Raw genomic sequence first — 13,674 nt, forward strand, 5'->3', positions numbered from 1 at the left:
AGAGAGAGAGAGAGAGAGAGAGAGAGAGAGAGAGAGAGAGACACCGTAGTCATAGCTCGTCCATTTATCTATCCACTTCCACTAATCTCCCCCCCCCCCCATTAGCACCCCATGGCCTCCCTCCCCTCACCCTCACTTCTCTCTACTCACTCTTTAGTCTCTCACTTTATTCTTTTTCTTTCTCTATTTTATCTTTTCTTTCTCCTTTTTTTTCTTTCCCTTTTCTTCATTCTCCTTTTTTCCTTCTTTCTCTCCTTTTACTTTTTTTCTCTCCTTATATTTCCTTTTCTTTCTTTCCTTTTTTTCTTTTTCTTTCTCTCCCTTTCTTCTTATTCGCTATCTCTCCTTTTTATCTTTATTGCTCTATTTCTTTTTTTTGTGTGTGTGTGTGTTCTTTTTCTGTCTCTCTTTTTTCTTTTTCTTTCACTAAACTTCTCTTTTTTTCTTTCCCTAACTTCTCTCACGTACTCGCTTAACTAATCTCTTTCTCTCAGTAGATTAATCTACTTTCCTCTCTGTAAACTTCTCTCTTTTTTCAGTAAACTCTTTAAATTTTTCTTTATTTTTCTCTCTTCAACACTTTCTCTTCGCTTGTTAGAGTAATCTTTTTTTTCATTTCTCTCTGTAGACTTTCTCATATTTAATTGAACTCTCATATTTAACTTTTTTTTATCTTTCAGTAGATTCCTTACCCTTTCTCCTTTTAATGTTTTCTCTTTCCCTCAATAGAGTTTTTTTTCTCTCTCTCTCAATAATTTTTTTTACTCTTTCTCTCAACAGACTTTTCTCTCTTTCTCTTAATAGATCTTTTTCTCTTTCTCTATTTTTTTCTCTTTTCAGGAGACTTCTTTTCAACTTCTCTCAGTAGAGACTTATCACTCTTAACACTCTTCGTCACACTATTTTTTCTCTCTCTCTTATCTTTCAGTAGAATTACTATCATTTCTCTTTCTATTCCCTTTTCGTAACACACCTTTATCTCATACTTAACTTTCTCTTATCTTTCAGTAGGTTTATTATCATCATTCTCTTTCTTATTATTCTTTCTCTTCAAGTTGGCTCATCTTCATTATCCTATTTCTTCTTATTCTCTCTTCAGTAATCTCATTATCATTATCCTTTACCTTTCTGTTCTCTCTCTTCCCTAGCCTCATTATCATCCTTTTTTATCATTCTCTTTCTTCAGCAGACTAATTATCATAATTCTTTTTCTTCCTATTCTCTCTCTTCAAGTATTCTCCTCATCATCATCATTCTTTTTCTTCCTATTCTCTCTCTTCCATAGCCTCACTATCATCCTTTTTTCCCTATTCTTTCTCTTCAAGTATTCTCATCATTGTCATCCTTTTTTCCTATTCTCTCTCTTCAAGTAGCCTCATCATCATTCTTTTATCTTCCTATTCTCTTTCTTCAGACTCATCATCATCATCCTTCTTCCTTCCTCTTCTCTCTCTTCAAGTAGCCTCATCATCATCATCCTTCTTCCTTCCTCTTCTCTCTCTTCAAGTAGCCTCATCATCATCATCCTTCTTCTTCTTCCTCTTCTTTCTCTTCTCTCTCTCCCTCTCCTTCTCTCTCTCAGTAGACCATGACCTCACACAAGACGAGGGAGAAGACTCTATGCCAGCGGTTAGCCACGCCCCCAGCCTTGATGTAGATATAGCGACCTTTCATCGGCTGCGGACACTCCATGTGGACGCGCTCTCTGTGGTGGGGGGAGAGAGAGAGAGGGGGTTAGGTGTGGGTGGATGGGCGTGGGGGTGTGGGTGGTGGGGTGTGTGGAGGGGTGGAGTGGGTGGAGGGGAGGGGTGTGTGTGTGTGTGTGTGTGTGTGTGTGTGTGTGTGTGTGTGTGTGTGTGTGTGTGTGTGTGTGTGTGTGTGTGTATGTGTGTGTGTGTATGTGTGTGTGTGTGTGTGTGTGTGTGTGTGTGTGTGTGTGTGTGTGTGTATGTGTGTGTGTATGTGTGTGTGTATGTGTGTGTGTATGTGTATGTGTGAGTGAGTGAGTGTGTGTGTGTGTGTGTGTGTGTGTGTGTGTGTGTGTGTGTGTGTGTGTGTGTGTGTGTGTGTGTGTGTGTGTGTGTGTGTGTGTGTGTGTGTGTGTGAGTGTGAGTGTGAGTGTGAGTGTGAGTGTGAGTGTGAGTATAAGTATAAGTATGAGTGTGAATATGAGTATCAGTATCAGTATAAGCGTGGGTGTTTGTGTTTGTGTGTACGCACGTGAACACATGCATTCGTGCGTGCGTTCGTCAGGGCGTAAGTGTATGTATACAAATATATATACGTCATCATAACATACCAGTAACACAATAAACGAATAATTAAGGTGCTGTCACACACGCACTTTTTCCACCATTTTTATTTCCAATTTTCTGAAATTTTGTCAATTTCTGAGCTAATTGTCGATTTTCCAGTCAGACGATAACGACCGTTTCCGTCTGAAAACCTTTCCGTCAACTTTTTTTCCAGCCAAACATAATCAAATCAAGAGCAATATTCGAGAATGCTTGTATTTACGGTAAATAAAATTGCCCAAAAATGACGAAAAAAGTGCTACCGTGACACCTTAAAACCCGAATAAAACCGAAAGAAAGAAAAAGAATTTTTTTTTATTTACGTTAAATAAATTTGCCCAAAAATGACGGAAAAACTGCTAGTGAGACAACACCTTAAAACCCGAATAAAACCGAAAAAAAGAAAAGGAAAAAAATGTATTTACGTTAAATAAAATTGCCCAAAAATGACGAAAATACTGCTAGTGAGACACCTTAAACCCGAATAAAACCGAAAAAAAGAAAAATAAAAAAAATTATTTACGTTAAATAAAATTGCCCAAAAATGACGGAAAAAACTGCTAGCGTGACAACACCTTAAAACACGAATAAAACCGAAAAAAGAAAAATAAAAAAAATTATTTACGTTAAATAAAATTGCCCAAAAAATGACGGAAAAAAACTGCTAGTGAGACAACACCTTAAACCCGAATAAAACCGAAAAAAAGAAAAAGAAATAATTGTATTTACGTTAAATAAAATTGCCCAAAAAATAACGAAAAAAAACTGCTAGCGTGACACCTTAAACCCGAATAAAACCAAAAAAAAGAAAAAATTGTATTTACGTGAAATAAAATTGCCCAAAAATGACGGAAAAACTGCTAGCGTGACAACACCTTAAAACCCGAATAAAACCGAAAAAAAGGAAAAGAAAAAATTGTATTTACGTTAAATAAAATTGCCCAAAAAATTACGAAAAAACTGCTAGCGTGACACCTTAAACCCGAATAAAACCGAAAAAAAGAAAAAGAGAGAAACGCCCAAAAATGACGAAAAAAGTGCAAGCGTGACAACACCTCAAACCCGAATAAAACCGAAAAAAAAAGAAAAACCGAAAAAAAAGAAAAAAAGACCAATCAAACTGCATAACGAGCGGCGACCACCCACCTGAAGAGGGCGTTGTTGAGTCTGGTGACGGAGGCGCACTTCTTGTGGTCCTGCGAGTTGGGCGAGTCGATCCTGGCCTGGTTCTCCACGTACACGGTCAGGCGGTCGAGGCCGAACACGTAGTCGCGGTAGAGCGTCTGCTGGTCTGGACGGGGCGGAGAAGAAGAAGAAGAAGTTAGTTTTTTTTATTTTTTTCTTCTTTCTTTCTTTCTTTCTTTTTCTTTTTCTTTTTTTTTTTTTGTCTGTTTTCTCTTCCCCCTTTTTTTTTGTCTGTTTTCTCTTCCCTTTTTTTTCTTGTCTGTTTTCTCTTCCTTTTTTTTTTTTTTAGTCTATTTTAATTTCCTCTTTTTTTTGGGGGGGGGGGGGGCGGGGGGTGAGGCGGAAAAGGGAGGGGCGTTAGGGACTTTTTAAAAATTTTATTCTATTATTTTTTTTAGTCTATTTTCTTTTACTCTTTTTTTTTTTGGGGGGGGGGGGGGGAGCGATGAGGCGGAGAAGGGAGGGGGTTAGGGACTATTTTATTTTATTTTATTATTGTTTTTAGTCTATTTTCTCTTTTTTTTTTGGGGGGGGGGGTGGGGTGGAGGGGTTAAGAAAGTGGTTAACAGCTACTGACAGGAGAACGGGCATACTGATATACACTTACACATACATAGGACTACACACATATATACACGCACGCATAAACACACATATTTCTTTCTCCCTTTCTCTCTCTCTCCCTCTCCCTCCCTCTCACAACCCAATCTCCCTCTCCCTCTCCCTCCCCTTCCCTCTACTTCCCCCTTCCTCCCCTTCCCTATCCCCTCTCCCCTTCCCTCCCTCTCACAACCCAATCTCCCTCTCCCTCCCCTTCCCTCCCTCTCCCCCCACCTCCCTTCCCTCCCTCCCGACCCCCTCACAACACACAAACATAAACGCACGCATAAACACACATATTTCTCTCTTTCTCTCTCTCTCTCTCTCTATCTATCTATCTATCTATCTATCTCTATCTCTCTCTCCCTCTCCCTCCCTCTCACAACCCAATCTCCCTCTCCCTCTCTCTCCCTCTTCTTCCCTCTCCCTCCCCCCCTCCCTTCCCCCACCCTCCCCTCCTCTCCCTTCCCTCTCTCTCTCCTCTCCCTCCCTCTCCCCTTCCCCCAACCTCCCCCCTCCCTCCCTCCCTCTCTCCCTCCCCACCCCCACCCCTCTCCCCCTCCCCTACCCCACCCACCCCCGCTCACTCACCTTGACCGCGCCCCTGCCACGTGAGGATGACGAGCCCGCGGATGGCCTTCCTCTTGCCCAGATCCACCATCCACACCGGCTCGTCCACGTAGTAGTTGTCGATGATGGAGCAGGACCGGAGGCTGGCGTCGAGGTTCCCGTCGACGGCCAGCGTGGAGGGCCCGTAGTCCCAGCCCGACCACTGGTGCCGCTTGTCGTTCACCCAGGTGCGGCCCCGGAAGGCGATGTTCTCGACTGCGCGGGGGGGAGAAGGGGAGGGTGGGGGGTGAGATGGGGGGTGGTGAGGGGTGAGATGGGGGGTGGTGGTGGGGGTGGGGGTGAGTTGATGGGGGTGGTGGTGAGGGGTGAGATAGGGGGTGGTGGTGAGAAAGGGGTGGTGGTGGTGGTGAGGGGTGATGGAGGGGGTAGGGTGAGTTGATGGGGGTGGTGGTGAGGGGTGAGAAAGGTGGTGGTGATGGTGGAGGTGGTGACGATGATAAATAATATGCATTGGCAATAATAATAATGATAATATTAATATGCTACTAGTAGCACTACTACTACTACTAATAATAATAATAACCGAAAATAACAAAAACAACAATAACGAATTCAACCACGAACAAACCAAAGAACAAGACCCGAAACAACGAACAAACAACAACAAAACCGGCAACTGTACGAACAATCAAAGGTATCACACACACACACACACCTCCCTAAAAAAAAAAAAAAAAAAAAAAAAAAAAAAAAAAAAAAAAAAAAAAAAAATAGTATACTCGATTTATATCTGTTGATTCGCCCATAGAAGGTGGCGTAAGGAATTGGATTAAGGGATGCATTAGTGGCCAATTTTCAATGGGTCGGGGAAGGAGTGTGAAGGGAGGGGTAGGGAGGAGGAGGAGGGGGGGTAGGAGGAGGAGGAGGGGTAGGAGGAGGAGGAGGAGGAGGGTGAGGAGGAGGGGGGTAGGGAGGAGGAGGAGGTGGAGGAGGAGGGGAGGAGGGGGGTAGGAGGAGGAGCAGGGGGGGTAGGGAGTGGCGGAAGAAATGGAGAAGGAGGAGTGATGGAGATGGTGAGGGGGAGTGGGTAGGGTGTGAGAGGAGGAGGAGTAGGAGGGGTAGGGCAGGAGAGGAGGAAGGGGGTAGGGAGTGGCGGGAAGAAATGGAGGAGGAGGGAGGATGGAGGGGTAGGAAGTGAGGAGGGAGATGGAGGAGATGGGAGGAGGGGAGGAAGAGATGGAGAAGGATGAGGGGTAGGGGTTAGAAGAGGGAGAGGAGGAGGGGAGAGATAGGGAGAGTGAGGAAGAGAGAGGAGGAGGAGAAGAACAAGGAGATCGAGGGAGGAGGGGGGGTAGGGAGTGGAGGAGTGAGGAAGGTAGTGGTGGAGGAGATGGTGAAGGTGGGGGCGGTGGTGGTGATAGAGGTGGATGAGGAGGAGGAGGAGGGAGGAGAATACAAAGAAGAAAGAGGAGCAAGAAGAGGAAGGAGATGTCGAAGTTGGGGAAGAGCAGGGAAGGGGAAGGGGGAGCTATAAGTGGAGGGAGGGAAGGGCTGAAAGGGGTTGCTGGAGGAGGGGGAAGAGATACAAGTGGAGGAAATAGAAGAGGAAGTAGAAGAAAAGAATAAAGAAACAGAGATATAAGGGGAAAAGAAGGGTAAGAGGAACTGAAAAAAAAGAAAAAGAAAAAAACAAAAAACAACACAAAAGCCCAATAAGGGAAAATGAAAGAAGAAGAAAGGAAAAGAAAAGAAGAGAAGAAAATAAATAAAAAAGACGAAAACAGAAGATAAAATTTGAGGGAAGCAAAACTAATCTTAATTTAATCTTCCTTAATCTAATCAGCAAATCCATCTTTAATACATGACACGTCTTGACATGTCTTCGAAGACGCGATGCAATAACTAAAAAAAGAAAAGAAAAGAAAAGAGAGAGAGAGAAAGAGAGAGAGAGAGAGAGAGAGAGAGAGAGAGAGAGAGAGAGAGAGGGAGAGAGAGAGAGAGAGAGGGAAGGTGGGGGGGGAGAGGGAGGGAGGGAGGGGAGGGAGGGAGGGAGGGAGGGAGAGGAGGGAGGGAGGGGGAAAAGAGAGAGAGAGAGAGAGAGAGAGAGAGAGAGAGAGAGAGAGAGAGAGAGAGAGAGAGAGAGAGAGAGAGAGAGAGAGAGAGAGAGAGGAAGATTGATTAATGACTGGTCAAGCGATCGTGTAATTAAATGAAATCTATGAGATGCAAAAACACCAATCAGTTGAATGAAAAATAATCAAGATAAATGAAGAAAGCAAAACATCTTGAAAATATAATAATAATAATAATAATAATAATAATAATAATAATAATAATAATAATGATAATAATAACAATAATAATGATAATAATGCTATTAATAATAACAATAATAATGATAATAATAATAATAATAATAAAAATGATAATAATAATATCAATGATAACAATAATAACAAAAGAAAGAAAAATAATAAATATGATTACAACTTGAAAAAAATACGATTATAAATAATTTTCTTCATCTGCCTTCCCTAAATTCCTTCGCCGTTGTTTTCTCTCTCTTTCTCATTCCATTTGTCCTTTTCTTTCCTTCCATTTCTTTCTAGCTCCTTCATTCTCCGTCTGCTTCCTTCTTCCTTCCTTCCTTTCATTCCTTCGCTCTTCCTCTTTCACTCTCCCTCTTTTCCTTTCTGTGTTTTTCCTCTCCCTCCACTCTCTCCCCCTTCCTTCCTCCTCCCTTCTTCCCTTGTTCTAAGTCTCGCTCACTCCTTCTCTCCCTTACTCCCCGATGACATTTCTCCCACTCTCCCTCTATCCTTTCTCTCTTCTTTCTTATTCTACCACTTCTCTCTCTTCCTTACCCCTTCAGTCTCCCTTTACTTCCCAACTCTTAATCTTTTCTCCCTCTGTCTGTCTGTCTGTCTGTTCTGTCTCCTTCCTGTCTGTCTGTCTGTCCTCTGTCTGTCTGTCCTCTGTCCTCCTCTCCCTCTGTCTCTCTCTCTCTCTCTCTCTTTCCCTCCCTCCCCCACTCTCCCTCTTCCTCTCAATTTCCTTCCTTCTTTCCTTCCCTCCCTCTCCCTCTTCCTTCCCTCTCCCCCCCTTTCCCCACCCTCCCCCAACCCCCTTTTCAGCGCTTGCATAAAAGCCAACACTTAATCCCACTGCAACTTGCAACAACCGCGCATAGTCTCTCGTTGCGAACGGGTTTTCAAGAAAGAACAGAAATTGGTTGATGTTTGTGGTTTGGGAAAACTTGCTTGTTTACCTGCGTGTTTAAGTGGTTGTTTGCTTGTCTGCTTGTTTGTGTCGGTTCCTGGTATTTATTCGTGAGTTTTTTTTTTTCTTTTTATTTTATATGTTAACAATCTATCAAAAGTAAGAAAGAGAGAGAGAAATGGCGGGGGGCGGGGAGACAGGGAGATAGAGGTAGAAATAGATAGAGAGAGGGGGGGGGGAAGGTGGGAGGGGGAGACAGGGAGATCGAGATATATAGATTGATAGAGAGAAAAAAAAAATAGAATAAAAATTAACGAACAGATATTGGATATGTACACTGGCTTTCACACCACAAACAACACTAATTTGTAAAATTATACAACGAAATGATGCTTTAAACAAAACGAAATGGTACATACATCTCATGTAACACCGACAACAATAATAATTGTAATGATAAAACTTAGATATTTATCGCTGAATATTTCGCAAAATAAATTAGTTTCCCCTAAAAAGAAAAAAACGGAAGCGGTAGAAAATGGGATTTGTATCATTTGTCACCAAGCTTTCAGGTAAAATTCTTCCGTAAATACCTGTCTGTTTTCCTTGTCAAGCGTTAAATTCGATTGCCTTTGAGAACTTCTTGAAAGAGAGTGGGAGAGAGGGAGGGAGAGGGAGAGGGAGAGGGAGAGGGAGAGGGAGAGGGAGGGAGAGGGAGAGAGAGGGAGAGGGAGATAGAGAGAGGGAGGGAGAGGGAATGGGAGAGGAAAGAGAGAGAGAGAGAGAGAGAGAGAGAGAGAGAGAGAGAGAGAGAGAGAGAGAGAGAGAGAGAGAGAGAGAGAGAGAGAAACGCAACAGAAGACCGATTTGAAAGATGAGACATTCTTCTCCTCTCTCTCTCTCTCTTCTCTCTCTCTCTCTCTCTCTCTCTCTCTCTCTCTCTCTCTCTCTCTCTCTCTCTCTCACTCTCACTCTCTCTCTCTCTCACCACTCACTCACTCACTCACTCTCTCTCTCTCTCTCTGCCTTTTTCCTTATCTCTTAATCCTTCATCTTTCCTCTTCCCTATTCCGCTCTCACTCTTGCCTAGTTCCTCCCTTTTCTTCCCTTCCCCTCTCCCCCCCCCTTCTCCCTCCCTCCCTCTCCTCTATATCTTTCCCATTTTTTTCTAGAATCTGTCAAGCATTTCGGACAAGTTCCAAGAACTCCATGGTTGACCGGCTAGAGATTATTCATTCGAATCCGTTGATTTTTGGATTCAGATGGCTGGCGATGGACACGTGATACCGGTCAACAGATTTTTATTTCTAATTCTAAGCGTCTCTTGGTTTTGTTGTTGTTGTTGTTGTTGTTTATGTTGTTGTGGTGGTAGACGTCTTTGTTGTTGTTGCCACTGTTGTTGTGGTTGTCATTGTTGTTGGTGTTATCTTCAGTGTTGTTGTTGTTATAGTTATTGCTGTTGTCTTTGTTGTTGTGATCATTGTTGTCGTTGTTATTGTAGTCATTGTTATTGTCGTTGTTGTTATTGTAGTCTTTGTTATTGTCGTTGTTGTGCTCATTGTTGTTGTAGTCATTGTTGTTGTCGTCGTCCCTGTTGTTGTTGTTTATATTTTTGTTGTTGTTATTGTTCCTTATGATGTTGTGGTCTTCGTCGTCGTCATTGTTGTTGTTATCGTTGGTGATGCTGCTTGTTTGTTTATTGGCTTACTTTAGTTTTATGGCTACCTTTGCTTGTTTGGGAAGAATCTATACTTATTTGATACTTCCCTTTATCTGCTTCTATTTCTATTTCTCTCTTTCCCTCTCCTCTCTTCCTATCCTCCCCTCCTTCCCTACTCCCCTTCCACCACCCTCCCCCTCGAATTCCCTTAGCCCATCACACTCCCTCCACCTCCCTCTTTCACGGCTTCTTCCTCCAACTCCCTCTCCTTTCCCCTCCATCTCCCTCCAACTCCCCTTCCACCACCTCTTAAGTCCCCCACCTTGCCTCATGTCCCTCCTCAGCAAGATACACCCCCTCCACCTCCTCCAACTCCCGCCCCTCCACCTTCCTTCCCCTCACATCCTCACCTCCCATCACAGATTCTTCCAATCCCCTTCCATCTCCCCCTCCAACTCCACCTCCACCTTCCTCCCCCACAAATATCCTCATCCCCCATCACATTCCCTCCACCTCCTCCTCCACCTCCCCCTCCACCTCCCTCCCGCACGGATTCTTCCTTCCTCCACCTCCCCCTCAACCCCCCCCCCTCCCTCCCTCACGGATTCTTCCTCCTCGCCGGTCAGCTGGCGATGACATTGATTTCGCATCAGGAGATCAAGACGAAATCTCCGGAGATCAGGGAGAAGGAAGGGAGGGGGAGGGAGGGTGGGGAGAGGAGGGGGAGGGAGGGTGGGGAGAGGAGGGGAGAGGGAGGATGGGAGAGGAGGGAAGGGGAGGTTGGGAGGGATGGGAGGGGAGAGGGGGGAGGTTGGGAGGACAGTGAGAGAAGGGAGAGGATGGGAGGGGAGGGGATGGGATGGGAGAAGGAGAAGGGTGTGGGCAGGGCAGAAGGGAGATGAGGGGAAAGAAAGGGAAAGGGAGAGGAGGGAAGATGAGGGGAGGGGAGAGGAAAGGAAGGGGAGAGGAGGAGAGGGCAGATGGTGTGATGGGAAAGGGAAAAGAGGGGTTTCAGAGAGGGAGAAGGGAAAAGAGGTAGGGAGAGGAAGAAGAGGAGGAGGAACAAGAACAGGAAGTAAAGGAGAGGAGGAGGAGGAGGAGGAGGAGGAGGAGGAGGAGGAGGAGGAGGAGGAGGAGGAGGAGGAGGGGTGGGAGAGGGGGAGGGAGGGAGGGAGGAGGGAAGAGAGAGAGAGAGAGAGAGAGAGAGAGAGAGAGAGAGAGAGAGAGAGAGAGAGAGAGAGAGAGAGAGAAGAGAGAGAGAGAGAGAGAGAGAGAGAGAGAGAGACAGAGAGAGAGAGAGAGAGAGAGAGAGAGAGAGAGAGAGAGAGAGAGAGAGAGAGAGAGAGAGAAAGAGAGCGAGAGAGAGAGAGAAACAGAGAGAGACAGAGACAGAGAGAGACAGACAGACAGAGAGAGAGAAAGAGAGCGAGAGAAAAACACAGAGAGAGAGGCAGAGACAGACAGACAGACAGAAACAGAGAGACAGAGACAGTGAAAGAGAGAGAGGAGACAAGAGAGGCGAGGCGTCGATTTTTAATATCTGGGTTGTTATTAAGTTGTCCTTTGTGCCGCGTCATCGTTTAATTACCGCTCATTGTCCTCTGGCATCGTCTTTATTGATGAAGATGTTGACTGAGATGCATGCGGATGACAGGGAGGGGGGAGGGGGAGGGATGGAGGAGGGGGATTTTGGGAAGGGGGGAAGGGGCGGAGAGGGAGGGAGGGAAGGGGAAGGGGGGAGGGGGACGGAAGGGAAGGGGGGGAAGGGAAGGGGAGAGAGAGAGAGAGAAAGTGGAGGGAGGGAGGGAAGGGAGAGGTAGGAAAGGGAGGGAAGGGAGGGAAGGAGGAAGAAAGGGAGGGAGAGAAATTAGGGAAAGGGAGGGAAGGAGGAAGGAAGGGGAGAAAGAGAGAAAGTGGAAAAGAATTTGGGAAAGGGAGGAAAGGAGAGAGAGATAAAGTGGAGGTAGGGAGGCAGGGAGGGAGGAAAGGAACAAGGAAGGAAGGGAGAGACATTCCATTCCCTTCCTCTATCATTTTCACCAGCCCATTCTTCCTTCCCCCTCTCTGACCCTGCAATTCTTTCATTCCTACCTCTCCTTCCCCCGCCTTACTTCCCATACTTCTTCCCTCCGTCTCTCCCTCCTTTCCCCCTTTCGCCTTTCTCTCCTCCCACCCTCCTTCCCTCTTTCTCTCTCCTCATTCTCCCTCCTCCCTTCTTCCCTTCCTCAAACCCTCCTTCTCTTCCCTCCCTCCCTCCTTCCTCAGTCTCCTCTCTCCTCCCTCCCTCCCTCCCTCCCTCCCTCCCTCCACTTCCTCCTTCCTCACCTCCCCCTCCTCCCTCCCTCTCTCTTCCTCCCCTTCCTCCCTCCCTCCCCTTCCTCCCTCCTCCTCCTCCCTCCTCCCTTCCTCCCTCCCTCCTCCTTCCTCTCTCTCCTCCTCCCTCCCTCCTCCTCCCTTCCTCTCTCTCTCTCTCCTTCCTTCTTCCTCCCTCCCTCCCTCCCTCCCTCCCGGCCATCACTTCAGCGATTCACACACCGTCTCCATTGGCTTTGCTTCCTCGCCTCAAAATCTCCGGGTAAAAACTTCCTTCTGAAGTTAGAAACAAGAAACGGCCCAACTTTGGAGCTGTTTTGATAAGCCAATCGTGATGGACTTACACCCTCTCTCTCTCTCTCTTTCTCGTTCTCGATCTCGCTCTCTCTCTCTCTCTAGTTCTCGCTCTCGCTCTCTCTCTCTCTCTCTAGTTCTCGCTCTCGCTCTCGCTCTTTCTCTTTCTCTTTCTCTCTCTCTCTAGTTCTCGCTCTCGCTCTTCCTCTCTTTCTCTTTCTCTTTATCTTTCTCTTTCCCTTTCTCTCTCTCTCTCTAGTTCTCGCTCTCGCTCCTCCTCTCTTTCTCTTTCTCTTTCTCTCTCTCTCTCTCTAGTTCTCGCTCTCGCTCTTTCTCTTTCTCTCTTTCTCTCGCTCTCGTTTCCTTTCTCTTTCTCTTTCTCGCTCTCTCTCTTTCTTTCTTTTCCCCCCTTCTCTCTCTGTCTTTCTTTCTCTTTCTCTGGCTTTCTCTCTTTCTCTCTCTCATTCCTTCCCTCCCTCCCTCTCTCCCCTCTTCCTCTTCCTCTCTTTCCCTCCCTCTCTTTCCCTCCCTCTCCCTCTCTCTCCCCCCTGTCTCTCTTTTGTTACCAATATCAATACCAACACTGACAGTACATCATAATACCACGAACCAGGGTTGGGATGGAACACAACAACAATAACAGTAATAAAAATGTTCCCGAGAGATGTCGATGACTCTGTTCGATGCAACATACCTGAGCCTTATCGTTGCAGTGACACGTATCACTCACCTGTCAATTCTCAAATCATTGTCATCATTTACCTGTCCAGCTGTCAGCAGTAATCACCTCCCTATGTTTATCTATGCCGTGGTGGTGGTGGTGGTGGTGGTGGTGGTGGTGGTGGTGGTGGTGGTGGTGGTATTGGTGTTGGTGGTATTGGTGTTGGTGGTATTGGTGTTGGTGGTATTGGTGTTGGTGGTATTGGTGTTGGTGGTATTGGTGTTGGTGGTATTGGTGTTGGTGGTATTGGTGTTGGTGGTATTGGTGTTGGTGATGGTGGTGGTGGTGGTGGTGGTAGTAGTAGTGGTGGTGGTGGTGGTGGTGGTAGTAGTAGTGGTGGTGGTGGTGGTGGTGGTAGTAGTAGTGGTGGTGGTGATGTTGATGTTGGTGGTGATGTTGATGTTGAGTGGTGGTGGTGGTGATGGTGGTAGTAGTAGTGGTGCATGGTGGTGGTGGTGATGATGGTAGTAGTAGGTGGTGGTGGTGGTGGTGGTGGTGGTGGTAGTAGTAGTGGTGGTGGTGGTGGTGGTGGCGGTGGTGATGGTGGTGGTAGTAGTAGTAGGTGGTGGTGGTAAAGGTGGTGGTGGTGGTAGTAGTAAGTGGTGGTGAAAGAGGAGACGGAAATGGAGAAGGAGAAGGAGAAGGAGAGGGAGAAGAAGAAGAAGAAAGAAGAAGAGGAAACAGAAGAAAGAAGAAAAAAGAAAGAAGGAAGAAAAAAGGAAACAGAATAAAAAAGAAGGAAGAAAAAAAGAAACGGAAGAAAGAAGAAAAAGGAGGAAGAAGAAAGAAGAAAAAAAGAAAGAAGGGAGAAGAAAGAG

General features: G+C 45.8%; 1 protein-coding gene across 1 annotated transcript in view; it reads right to left on the bottom strand.

The window, feature by feature from the left end:
• Window positions 1-366: 366 nt before the first annotated feature.
• Window positions 367-13,674, bottom strand: part of LOC113819256 (uncharacterized) — a gene marked incomplete at its 5' end in the record, with an annotated part of 33,872 nt that continues 20,564 nt past the window's right edge. Inside the window, 3 exon segments of the mRNA XM_070142499.1 lie at window positions 367-1,705; window positions 3,441-3,585; window positions 4,671-4,904. Of these exon segments, the coding sequence (XP_069998600.1) occupies window positions 1,579-1,705; window positions 3,441-3,585; window positions 4,671-4,904 (506 nt within the window).

This window comes from Penaeus vannamei, chromosome 29 (assembly GCF_042767895.1).
Source record: "Penaeus vannamei isolate JL-2024 chromosome 29, ASM4276789v1, whole genome shotgun sequence".
In the NCBI taxonomy this organism is placed as follows: Eukaryota; Metazoa; Arthropoda; class Malacostraca; order Decapoda; family Penaeidae; genus Penaeus; species Penaeus vannamei.